This window comes from Mobula birostris, chromosome 23, assembly GCF_030028105.1.
Source record: "Mobula birostris isolate sMobBir1 chromosome 23, sMobBir1.hap1, whole genome shotgun sequence".
Classification (NCBI taxonomy): domain Eukaryota; kingdom Metazoa; phylum Chordata; class Chondrichthyes; order Myliobatiformes; family Myliobatidae; genus Mobula; species Mobula birostris.
In genome coordinates this window covers 18,032,350-18,046,145 of record NC_092392.1, presented here as the reverse complement: position 1 = coordinate 18,046,145, position 13,796 = coordinate 18,032,350, and the positions used below count along the sequence as shown (strand labels likewise).

General features: G+C 40.1%; 1 protein-coding gene across 5 annotated transcripts in view; it reads left to right on the top strand.

Annotated features, from left to right (window-relative positions):
• LOC140186954 (voltage-dependent calcium channel subunit alpha-2/delta-1) overlaps positions 1–13,796 on the top strand; it is a 747,581-nt gene that overhangs the window by 550,324 nt on the left and 183,461 nt on the right. For all 5 annotated transcript variants that reach the window (XM_072241811.1, XM_072241809.1, XM_072241810.1 and 2 more), the window contains 3 exons: positions 1,251–1,329; positions 1,447–1,496; positions 5,863–5,952. In XM_072241811.1, coding sequence (XP_072097912.1) covers positions 1,251–1,329; positions 1,447–1,496; positions 5,863–5,952 — 219 coding nt within the window. The remainder of the gene's footprint in view (positions 1–1,250; positions 1,330–1,446; positions 1,497–5,862; positions 5,953–13,796) is intronic.

Here is a 13,796-nt window from a genome sequence, read left to right as displayed (position 1 = left end):
GGGAGGGGTCAGTTTGGTTAGCTGTTGTTGCACCAATCTGCAAGCCATGAAATTAAAGTAAGTGGGTTCTTCGGAACCTGGTGTGGAGTAAATTCTGCAGATGTTTTTGTAGCAGTGGGCCCAGCATAAGTTCACCCCTAACTTCCCCAGAAAGAGAAGTTGGTTCCATTACTGACTGTCCTCAACATGCCCAGACTCCTCAACCCTTTGTTCCTATAACAGCCAGCTGTCTTTCTATTGCCATATTTATACATGACCATATCCTCTCCCCTCATCTTGCCCATTTTTCCATTCACATCCTACTACTAGCTCCAGTTCAAACACTTGGACTTCACACAATGAAATATTTTTTGTGATTCAATTGCCATGTGACCTTTCGTGCAAATGGAAAAAACTTTGGTAACTTTGACACTAGCTTTATTCTTAGTGTGGATCTTGGGCTTTTCTGCCTTTGCCAAAAAGTAACTGCTTGATCCTGTTACCCAGGACAACCCAAAAGCAGTGTCTTGTCAGGTTTCAACACACATCAAAGTTGCTGGTGAACGCAGCAGGCCAGGCAGCATCTCTAGGAAGAGGTACAGTCGACGTTTCAGGCCGAGACCCTTCGTCAGGAGTCCTGACACAACAATTCACAAATTCAAGTACGGACATTTCACAACCATACCCCCACATTACTTCAAGACGACGGCTCATACACATCTGCAATATGTCAGATGATCCAAAATACACTCATATTTACAATTCATCAACCACCCTGTGAGGTAAATTGTAAGTGTTAAATGGGAGGCAACTTCCCAAGTGCAATCAAATGCCCTCAACTAGTAGGTAATTCCTTAAGACGCCCAAAATATGATAAGAAAGGTCCCCATTTCAAATAGAACTTTTTCACAGACCCCCTCAAAATGAATTTAATCTTTTCTAATGTCAGAAAAAACATTACATCTTCTAACCAAGCAGCAGCAGTTGGGGGAGTGGCAGATAGTTAATGATTTCTATTTGAATTTTGCAATGTATTTGCAGTGTTTATAAAATCTCCATTGTGTCTGTATTAAGTGAATCTGAAGCTTAACCTAAAGCTTATTTAAAATTGTACGGATATTGATTAAGGAATAAATAATGAAAAGTACGTAAAACCTTTCATTAATTTTATAATTCTCGATCTTTACTACAAAGATCTATTCTGTGTACAAATAGAATGTGTGATGTATTGGTTTTCCCAATCACTGAATCAACCTCCTTTCCTGCTTTAGGTGCGTGTATTCACCTTTTCAGTTGGCCAGCATAACTATGATAAGGGCCCGTTACAGTGGATGGCCTGTACTAATAAAGGTATTTGGTCAACTAACTTTTTATCAATTACATATTAGGAAAACTCTGATCTATTTTTTCATGTTACACCAGAAAGATTCTGAATCCAGTTTAACATCTTTTCTTTTTGCATTTTAGGCTACTTTTTTGAAATTCCCAGCATTGGAGCAATACGTATTAACACACAGGTAGTAATATTAAAATATAATTTACCGGGCTGAGCTTGCTAATTTTCTAAGTGTGCTCAAGTCAAAAACAGTATGAAAATTCTCAGCAGTCCAGGCAGAAAATCCAGTGATCTTCTCTGAATCGTTATCTTTTGTTTCCTTCTCTGCAGATACTGTCTGACTTGCTGAGTGACTCCAGAATTTTGTGTTTTATGCCAAATCCCTTATTTTATGCTGTAGATTTTTAATAAGTGGGAGGAGAATAGGACAATGAATAATTTGTTGATAATTGGAAAATTAAATTATTTGAGGTGAAAATCTCAAATAGCTTCCAATTTGCGTTGAGATATTAAACAGTACTTAAAAACTGAACAGAGCCAAAAGTTTACTTGTATATTATCACCATAGATCTGTCTCTATTCGACTCCTCCTGTCCTTGTAAATTAGAAATGATCACATTACATAAGGCAGAGAAGAATGTACTGGAGCTCAGCGAATAGAACATGTTGAACTTTGACCCCTGAACTGAGTTTCAGTCCAGTTAGATTGCTGGAAGAATGCTGACTTGCAAATGTGTCCAAAGGCAGTATTTGGTAAACCTAACCTAAATCCTGAATACCCAGAGCATTTAGTTCAGTAATGCACAATTTTTAGCATTTATGACAATTATCATTGGGAGATTAGCTGAGGAAATTATGTTGTTCTTCTAAAACCAGTATCTTTAGGAGCCTTCCTGGTAATACTCCTCAACTCTTGCTACACTACATTGACAACTGCATTGGCTCTGCTTCATGCCCCAATGCTGAGCTCGTCAGTTTTATTAACTTTGCTTCTAACTTCCACATTGCTCTTAAATTCACTCGGTCCATCTTTGACACCCCCGTTCCCTGTCTCTGTGTGTCTCTCTGTCTACAAACTGTCAACCGCCTTCTATTATAAACCTACTGACTCCCACGGTTATCTTGACTATACCTCTTCCCACCCATCTCCTGTAGAAATGCTATTTCCTTTCCTCAGTTTCTTCACATCTGTTCTCAGGACCCGATTTACTGTTCCAGGACACCAGAGATGTCTTCCTGCTGTAAGAACCAGGATTTCCCTCATCCACATCTCCTCCATTTTCCAAACATGCGTACTCATCCCATTTTCCCACTGTCTCAACAGTGATGGAGTTCATCTTGTCCTTGCCTACCACCCCATCAGCCACTGCATCCAACACATCCTCTGCAACTTCTGCCATCTCCAACGGGATCCTACCAATAAACATATCCTCCCCTTGGGGTCGTCTATTGTGCCCGGTGCTCCCGAACTGCTTCATCAAGCATCTCTGCACCATCTGCCACAAGCAGTTTCTCGGTGGCTAAACATTTTCATTCTGATTTCCATTCCCATTCCGACGTGTCGGTCCATGTCTTCCTTTTGTGCCAAGATGAGGCCCTCAGAGTGGAGGAACAATACCTTGTATTCCGTCTGGTACCCTCCAACCTGATGGCGTGAATATTGATTTCTCCTTCTGGTAAACAAATTCTCCCCTCCCCCTGACCTTTTACCTCTTCTCACCTGCCTTTGGGTCCCCTCCTCCTTCCCTTTCTTCTATTAGCGTAGCTCCTCTCCTGTCAGATTTCTTCCCTGGCCCTTTACCTTTCCCAACCACCTAGCTTCATCTATCAGCTTCCATCTAGCCACCTTCCCCTCTTCCTCCACCCCCCCCTCACCTTTTTATTCTGGCATCTTCCCCCTTGATCTCAGTCCTGAAGAAGAGTCTCAGCCCGGAACGTTGACTATCCATTCATTTCCATAGCTGCTGCCAGACCCGTGAAGTTGCTTCAGTATTTTTGTGTGTGCTGTTCTGCATCTTTAGGAGTAGATGGAAAAACTTGTATTTCGGTTACTTTTAGACCGAGGGATACTAGTAACATTGCTCTATACATTTCACTATTTCTGACCAATCATATTTAATAGGCAAATGTAGGGGGATGGGATCTGAGATGGCCAGCTTGCTATAATGTCTACGGCAATGCGTTCCCGACGCCTGTGTGCAGAAATGCAGAACATACCGGAGATGGTGTGATGAAATCTGGTTTCATTAGTTTCTGAGCTGTACGTCAGATGCACCACGTACCATACCGATGCATGCACCACTTTCTCATCTTCCAAAGGTCACTGACTATTTCCCAGAATGGTTCAGGGATTGGTCATGGGTCATCTAAGCCTATATATCCTGGGTTACATTGAAATGTGGGATTTGTGCATGGAAAAGATGGCACTATCCAATCTCCTGGATAGAGATCCAGTGTTACGACTCAGCCTGAAAGCTGGCCATCCCTTTGTTTGATCCTCAGAATTTCCCCAGCGGTTTGTTTTATTTTCAGATTCCAGCACATTCACTCTCTCTTGTTCCTCCACCACCCAGTCTCACATTTTGAGCAATGCTCCAAAGGCCAGCTGTACCTTGTGTCAGATCATGGTATGCTTCAGAAGTCACAGTTCTTCTGAGCAATTATATTGAAATATTATTTACCAAGCTTTGATAAAGCAGGTTATCAGCAAGAGTTCTGTATTTACAGCTAAGTATTATGTTGTACTGTAGATCCATCCAAATATAGACAAAATAGTACATATGAGATAAAATGCTATATTTTAATAGTGGAATGAAGCATGTCTCAGGATCTACTCCCAGAGGTCTACTCGCTCCACCTAGTTGGACACCTTTTAGAAGTGGAGAGTCAGAACATCTGGTCATCGACATCCAGAGAAACTAAATTCAGAAAGTGAATTCAGACAGGGAGCCGAGTTTGGACTCTATGCATAGAGCAGGGGTTCCCAACCTGTGGGCCCGTGGACCCCTCGGTTAATGGCAGGGGACCATGGCATAATAAGGGTTGAAAACCCCTGGTATAGAGGGTTACCTTTACTGAAGCAGTATGTTTAGTTAGGAATTACCCCAGGCAAACAAGACAAAGGAGAGGGCAGAAGAATGGGGTTGAGAGGGAAAGTGGATTTGCCATTATGAAATGGCAGAGCAGGCTTGATGGGCTGAATGGCCTCATTCTGCTCCTGTGTCTTGTGATCTTATTTTATTTAAGATGCCAATAAAAATATTGATACTTCTGAACTAAGCCTGAAACTGCTGAGTTCACTCAAGTCTCCAAACATTGCCTGATCAAACCACAATTAAAATTGCTGCCTTCAAAGAAGCAGGCTATTTTAAACACGGCTACAGCTGACCAGCAGTGCAATAAACCATGTAATGATCCTATTATTATAAATCCAGGAGGCACAGGAGTTGATATCAAAGAGATCTATGGGTTTTAAAACTCTAGAGATTGAGGTTGTGCAGGGCCTCAGCTAGACTCCATCTGCATTCAGTTTACCTCAAGACTTTTATATATTGGTTTGGCTAAAAATGAAGCCTATTGGGTTACTGGCTCCAAAATCCTGGCTTTTAATCTGCGGAATGTAGAAGGCTGAAGGGTAATCCTCCCAAGGGATTGGATAGATTGATGTAAGGAAATGATTTCTTCCGGTGGGACAATACAGAACAGGTTATGATATTCTTGGGGCATTTGGCAAACACTTTTTCCACAATGAAAATCTGGAAATTTTACCATCTTCAGTTGAAAGGCGCACGATAATGCATTTTTCTTGAGGGGTCTGGTGTTTTGGTCTGACTTGGTCATGGTCTTACTGAATGGCAAAACTGGGTTGAAGGTCTGGGACCTTTCCCCTTCTGAGACAGCAGTCTGACTGAATTGGGGGCCTTGTAGAACTTGTACATCGCTATTAAATGGAGATAATCCCTTAAAAACCTATGCTAATTTCATAGACTAGTTGTTGGGAGTGTCCCCAAAGAATGTTCTGTGGTGAAGTTGATGGATCGAAACTAGAGAATCTCTAATGTAAACATTTTAGAAGATGCTGCATACTACGCAACTGACTTGGGTTTATGCCCCTGTCGGCTTTTTCACCTTCAGTGTTCCTGGGACACTCTGAAGCTGCCTTTGTCTCTGTTCCCTTCTTGGTTTGATCAGCCCGCTGGCTCTGTTAAATAAGCTTCTTCATTTGTACCAGAATTTTAACTTGCGTATTTTGCCTTTAAGTTTCCAACAATAAAAACCCAACAATAAAAACCCTAAAAGTTTTAAAGAAAAACTTAGCCTTTCATACTGTGCAGTTTCCCTACAACAAACTAATTTGGGTCTTAAAATGAATTAAACTATGGAAGAGAAAACACTTACACTGCGTACCTTTTCCTTTGAAAACTTAAAGTTGTACTGTCAGTAACATAACCTGGAATCAAGTGTTACTTTTCCGTGCTTAGCATAATTGGAAAAAATAACATCTGTTTTTTCCTGATTATATTATTCCATTCTCTTTTTTAATATAGGAATACTTGGATGTACTTGGGAGACCAATGGTTTTAGCTGGCACAAAAGAAAAACAAGTTCAGTGGACTAACGTATACCTGGATGCACTGGTATGATTACACTTGACACTAGAACAATCTCATATTCACATTGCATGTCAAAGTAATCGCCCACATTTTGCAGAGGCAAAGGCAGCAAACGCCTATTATTTGCTGTCATTTCACCAGGATACTATCAGCAGCATTGGAATTTATTCATGAGTAGAGTTGATGTGGAATTCTCTGAGCTGTTGTCAATGATTCGGCCTGTCTTCATAAGCTGATCTGTTTGCAGTTTCTCCACTGCAATCGAGGGAAATCAGCAGGATTGTCATAAATATGGCTGGGTTGAGTTGTTCTCCGATTATGGCAATTTACTTGCAAATGTTTTGTCACCATACAAGGAGACAACATTGGTTAATTGCTGTTAATTGAATTTGTGCCCCTCTTGATCTTCATGGGTAGAGACTACGGAGAGTTGGTCATACCGCTTGACAGCCAGTTGGTGTTCATGGATTCTTGTGGAGAATTTTCTCCAAGCTTGGCTGACATAATACTTGGGGCACAAATTAACAGCGCACTGATGATGTCTCCTGGTATGGTGACGAAACGTTTGCAAGTAAATTGCCAAGACTGGAGAACAACTCAACCCAACCATTGACAACCTGAGCTACACGTTTTCTGAATTATTGTCACAAATGTAACTGACATAAATTAACCTGAAAATAGCCCTTTGTTTGAGTCGTGTTTTAGTATTGAAGTTAATGTTAGTTCGCAAAAAGGTAAAAAGTAATTTTATGCGTAAGTGTCACCGTTTTATATCATGAGTATTTCTTGACAGTGGACATTTTGGAATGTTTCAATTACGATATTCTAACATAAGTGTTCATATAATTGCAGTTGCATTATATATAAAGTGTGTATATACTAAATGAGCATTTAGGTTGCTTTCTCTGGAAATTCTTCATTTGTGTTTGGCTCCTCAGCTGTTGATATCAATGTTGTCAGATCCTAGGGACACTTTGAATTGAGGTGGAAGCTTAGAAAGTGAGAGGATCTTAAAATAGAGGTCATTTGATCTTTGTGTGAAACTTCAGTGCTGGCAGAAATGCTTGAAATTATTTTAAGAGCAGATAAAAATAGCAAAGTACATACATTGGTGGAATAACACCCATCTCTGTAAGTTGCACCTTGTCTATTCTTAAAATAAAGGCAGTTAATATGGAGGGGAGAGGGAAGGTTTGTAAGACACAAAAAAAAATCACTTGCTTGAAATAAGTAACACGTGAAGCTGGTGGACACTTGACAAACCTATTATCTTGAGTCGTACATTACAAGACTTCTATTCATGTCAACGGAGGATGTCCCAGCAGCTAGAGTAGTCTGTCAATGGGAAGATCAACAACAAAAAAAAACATTTTATCTTAATAAAAAGCAGAGTGAGGGCAGGAGATGCGAGACTGCAGATGTTGGAATCTGGAGCAACAAACATGTTGGAGGAACTTGGCAGGTCCAGGACAAAACCACTGCAGGAGTTGTCTCTTTACACTCCTCTCCCCTCCCTTCCACCCCCACCTTACTCCTCCTCTTTTTCCCCTCTGTCTGTAGCTAACATTCACCCGTCATAGCCTTCCAGCTCCATCACTGCTCACCTCTCCTACTTCGCACTACTCACATGTCATCCCACACCCCTCCAGTCCCCCAGTCACCTCAGAATTCTTTCTCACCACCCCTTTTCTTGTCTTTGTGCTGTCCATGTTACCTCCTCACTCTGTCCGAATGCAGGGTTTTGACCTGTAATGTCAACCACTTCTTTCCCTCCACAACACTGCATTGCCTCAAATGAATTTGCATATTTCATGATTTTTAAAAATGACTTTTTTAAAGTCACTCACAGCAGACTCTTTCAAAGATGCCTTTATGTCAAGAAAAGGATTAATTACTGTATTTCCAACTTGTAAAACTGGGACTACAAAGATTGAGGAGCATTAGACGGTTGGCAGGATTAACATTGTTGGTGTTCATCTCTCCAAGAGCTAACTAGCAGTGATGGAAATATTCATGACTGTACTGTCCTAGTTCTTTAGAAGTTGTGGCATTGGTACAGAAGTGTACCGGTTTGGCAACATGGACAAGGGTGGGGATGGGGGGCTGTTTCTGACCTATGTGATGCTGTGGCTCTAAATCAAAACAGAACTTGAATTTATTTAACATTTTGACAGGGGGGAATAAAAGCCCAATAATACGTTGTATGCCTTTTTCTCTAATTTGAGCACCAAGGTTTTGCTTTGGTTTTGAGCATTGCTGATGCATCCATTTGCAAAAATATATTAATATTCACATACCAATGTATTCAGACGCTTCGTGATCCAATTGGAAACTTCTGTGTTATGTCTTTTGTCTGTTTTACAAGATTCTGGAAAAAACTGAAAAGACTGAACTTGCATATAGGTGATGCATTCAACCTAAATACGTGTGTACAAGATTAGATTTTTATGAAAGAATGAGGTCTTCGTTTGTATTCTGGATTTTTGATGAGCATTGACACTTGGCAAGTGTTGGGCAAGTTTGTAGCACTAAAATTGCCTCCTTAAGCTGTTCTCCTGTGACTACTCAAGCAACTTTGTCTGCTCTCGTGCTGAGGAAGCATGGTGTGACATGCCACAATGGCGAGGGACAGACAAATTTATCTATAACCACGCTGCTACACAACAGTTTAATCAGCTGTAACTGTGTTGGAGGTAATGCAGACTTTAAGAATTCGTCTCAAATCCATGGAGGCCTGACAAAGAAACAAAACCTTTATGAGTCAAATCCAGAACTAAACAGTCTAAGGCTGATTTAATAATAAAGCCTATAAAGAGATTAAGAAGCTCTGGCTGTCAGTTTCAATGCTAAATTAGTTAATTTAAAAGAGAAAACCAGTTAAAATCATGTGAAATGTACATATGCCCAAGTAACTTGGAACTTAAAGTGCAAGGGGGTAGAACCAAAAGCAACTACCTTTTTAAAAAAAAAAGAGCAGGAAGCAATTTAGTGTTTTTTGGCTATATTATGGGCAATGTGTCTATTTGTGATCCAAGAGACTTCTGGTGTGAGTGCATTTTAATCATGGCTGTATATCTCAGTCTAACAGAAGAGTTTAATGTCCCAGTCTGTGATTAGGTTAAGTGTTCTGTCATGGATGTAAACGTGTATCTCTTTTGTTGTAAATGTGTACCAAGGTTAAATGTGTTGTGAAGAGATTTAGAAATACTGCAACCTGCATTTATTATCAGGGAGGTTGATTTACATCAAACTGTAAATCAATCAGCGCTGAATCCATTAGCTACAATCTCTAATGCAGCTGCATATTACTAGCTTTATTGCATCTGCTACCCCTGGGCAGATTTTATGTAGGTATACAATACATTAAAGAAAATATTAATATCATTCATCTTGCAGCTGTGTGAGTAACTTCTTAAATGTTGAACAGTGATCTAGGAAATCCATGGATTAAAGTTGTTTGCAGTGTGATTGCCCTTTGATCTTTTATGAGTGAGTTAAACATTTATCATTTTCCCTTCAGAATTCTTAAAGATTATTTTATCCTTTTATGGGAGCTGCTGATTTCACCCTTTGACTTCCCTAAAACATGCATCCCTCAGGCTACCGTTCTGTGTCTTGAGGATAGGTCTCTAACTTGAAAATTGACTCTGTTTCCTTGCCTACTGATGCAGCCTCGCCTGCTTGACTCTTTTTTTTGTTTTATTTTGTATTTCCAACATCTGCAGATTTCGATTTTGGTTCCACTGTTCGTCATTATTCTTGGTTAGTTGCCAGCACTGTGAGAGCGTGGATGATCCATTTATTCCATTTTGCTGCTGTGTTGGTGGGTGCCAGAGAGGAAGATAGTTGGCGTTTCTCCACAGTTTCATTACTGAGATAAAGAACCTGTCAGGAGTAATGGGTGTGGTACACAGGCACAGTTAATAAATAATCAATGTACATCTCCAACCACTGAAACCATTCTTTTATATCCAGCAATGTGCATAAGCAGTAATTCCCTGTAACTGGTAGGGAGTGTAGACATCTGCACACCAGACGTTTAACCTGCCTTCTGTGGAATCATTCACTTTGCAGTTTGTTTCTAAACATTTAGCTCAACTCTACTTTAGCTGACCTGCATGAACTTGTTGAACCAGCATATGGCATCTTACACATCTGTTGCCAATTTACTTGAACTATCTTAATGATATAATAACCAAAGAAAGAAATACAGAAGATGTGTCATTGCTTAAACTATGCTCTTCTCATGTGACCCAGTGAATACAAAGGTCTGTTCTTCCCATCAAGAAGTTCATTCCATACGAAACCTTCATCCATTTCTGTGTACTTTATTTTGTTCAAACCACTATTACATTTTTCTTTAATTTTGTCATATGTGTATTCATTTGTGTTCCAGAATGAGGATTCAAAGAACAGTAACACTCTTTCCTCAGCTTTAAATGGCATGCAGTGTCACTTGAAAAGTTTTTTTTGGCTCACTTTAATACTCTCCCCTGTGAGATTCATCAAACTGCAGATAATAAAACTTATTTCAGCAGTTTCTTCGGTCCCTCAACTTGTTATTAATTGACCGTGTTTTATTACATACTTGTAAAAATGCAGCTGATGACACATTCATGTGACACATAGTATAAGTAACTTTTTAATTAACTTTCAATCAAAGTGAATACCCATGATTTTTTACAGCACTTGCATCTTGAGACCACAAATAACGCTTTTGCTAAGAAGATGTCGTCACAAGGGGTGCAAAGGATCGATTGACGTGCAATGTATAGTTCCCCCTCATGAAGGATTAAGTTAATCTCATCAGTTTCAGAAAGATTCTGGTGGCCAGTGATATTGTCATCAAGCAGGCTGAGCAGGCGAATGTATCATAGAATTCTTACAACTAATGAAGCATTTAAAAAAAAAAATCCGATGATACCAACACATGAAGCATTGGACAGAGTCACATAATAATAGGGATGGACACTTGAGATTGAGGTAGAAGATGAAGTAACAAAGTTTATAAAAACAAACCAATATTTCATCATAAACACGAGGGTCCTCTACCATTTTCTGCTGTTGCTCAGTTTTTTAATCAGAGATTTACTGCAAGAAGGAGAGGGTATACGGCACGGAGAAGGAACAATAAGAAGGGAAGCCTGGAGGGAGACAGGGAAAGCAGAGAAGTGAAAACAATCCAAGAAGTAGAAAGAAAAAGAGAAAAAAATAGAGTGAGACAAAAAGGAAGAGGAGGATTGTGGAAGTACCACAGTTGTCGGGGAGGCACAGAAATATAAAGCGATAGACCTTTTCCCCCTAAATGCTGGAATAGTTTGTTAGAAAATTGACATTTTCTTTATCTAAAATAACAATTGTAGCCATTATGTCAATGAGGGATTCTCATGAAACCTATGTAACATAACTGCAATCAGTACATGGAGCAAGAAAAGCATAGATGGTGAAAACTGATGGAAGTACTTAGCAGCTCAGTTGGCACCAGTGAAGAGGGAAGTGGTTGATGCTTCAGTTCAAGAATCCTCCATCAGAACGGGAAAAGTGAGAGAACGTCTGTGTTTGGCAGCTTGGAAGAGGTTGGAGAGAACTGTGAAGGAATGTCTGTGATAGAACGCAGAGCAAACTTTACAAGGTAACAGTTACATTAAAAACTGACACTTTAGCAAGAAAAAGAGCCAAATTGAAACCAGGGGCTACAATTATATTTGTGAAGACGGGAATGAAAGAGGTGGTTAACTGAAATAATTAAATTCAGTACTAAGTCCTGAGAACTACAACATGTCCAAACAGAAGATGGGATGCTGGTCCTTAAACTCACAATTGATATTGTTGAAGCAATGTAGGAGGCCAATGTTAAAAGTCTGAGTGGCAGTGATCTGGAGAATTCCAGATAACTGGAAGCAAAGGTTTCAGACACATCTGTCTAATTCCAATTTGATATTTTTTTCTTTTCTTCCCCTTACTGTTGATGTACTGCATATAGTAATTGTTACCTTGACAACTTTAGTCTGCATTCTATCACAGCTGTTACTAATGTTCTCTCCACACTCACTTTCTGTTACATAAAGCACACTTGCTTTCTCAGTTTCCAGTCCAGATGAAGATGTCTCAACTTGGAACATTGACTCAGTTTCTCTCCCTGCCATTGCTACCCAATTTGTTGAGCAATTTCCCTGGTTTTGTGTTGTAATTAATTTTTTTACTTAACTAATAAGCCAAATGACAGTTCAACACGGGAAGAAAGTAGAGAAGAAGTGTTCAGAAGAGGGGTTTTTACAAACAAAAATTGTAACAATGTATTCTGAATAATGTGTCTAGGATATATGAATCTAATTCCAAGGATGAAAACAATTCATTGTTTGTTTATTGTAGCCAATTGGTGCCAAACAGAATCACAAACAAGAGAAAATCTGCACATGCTGAAAATCCAAGCAACACACACGAAATGCTGGAGGAACACAGCAGGCCAGACAGCATCTATGGAAAAGAGTAAACAGTTGACGTTTCGGGCCGAGATTCTTCGTCAGGACCCTGAAATGTCAACGGTCTACTCTTTTCCATAGATGCTGCCGGGCCTGATGAGTTCCTCCAGCATCTTGTGTGGTTGATGCCAAATGCAGCCGCTTGCATTTCCTCATTCAGAACCCTTGGCAAATTATAACTAACTCCTTGTGCATTATGGGCCAGAAATTAAAGCAAAAATTTAGTCATTAGATAGGGGAACACACAGTGATTCTGTAGGTGAGCACAGGATTCCAGGGTGGTATGTTGTCTCCTGGGTGCCGGCGTACGGGATATCTGGGATCGAGTCCTCGGCGGTCTTAAGTGGGAGGGTGAGCAGCCAGAAGTCGAGGTCCACGTAGAAGCAATGTAACATAATGAATATAATTGAACTTGGAAGTGAGAAGCTTGGACCAGTTAGCAGGAGATGTGTATTCCTATCTAGCCAAGGAAAATCGGGAGTTTAAATTCACATCAATAAAAGCAATTGGGTTTTCCTCTTGGTTTAGCTTTCTCTCAGTGCTATTTTTCAATATATGAATGCCAGAGATTAGTCAGTTAATTACAGTGTTAGTCACTAGACTTTTGTGGGGAGAGAAAATCCACCTAACACACGTCTCACTGTCATTTCTAAGAATCAAATTGGACAGATGACCTGTCAACAACAAGAAGCCTGGTCAACCTTGCAGAATTCTGACTGACAGTAAAGGATTAGTGAGATGTCCTGCAGTCAGCTCAATTACTGACCGCCGTAGTCATATTTGCAGAATAATCCGATTTGCCCACCCCAAACCCCAAGACAGTCATGGTACGATTCCTGAAGATGTACTGTCCTATTAATGTCATAGACTCACCTTAAGTTGCATTATAATGGTGGTGAATTTGGGACTGCTCGATATGACTCCACACCCCTTCTCTTACCATTTTGTAAATAATTGATGGTGCCACAGGAATAAGAAAAAGGTTTCTGAAGAATGAAAGCAATTTTGTGGCCTTGTTATGGCTGCGTCACTGAGCTGTATCATGTATAGTAAGGTGCAAGTTCTTGGCCATGATTCTCTAAATAGTGAATTCTGCTCGAGGGTAACTCAGCAGGCCAGGCAGCATCTATGGAAAGGAGTAAACAGTCGGCGGTTCAGGCCGAGACCTTTCATCAGGACTGGAAAGGAAGGAGGAAGAAGCCAGAGAAAGGGACGAGGATAGGGAGGGTACAAGCTAGAAAGTGATACTCAACTCGAGGGTGACGTGGGAAAGGTGTTCATTCTGGGCACCTGAAGCAAATGGTTTACTCAATCCAATGTGTATTCCATGCAAGAAATGTTTTAAAAACTTTTGAAATCCACTACAGGTTGACTGGCTTTGAAATT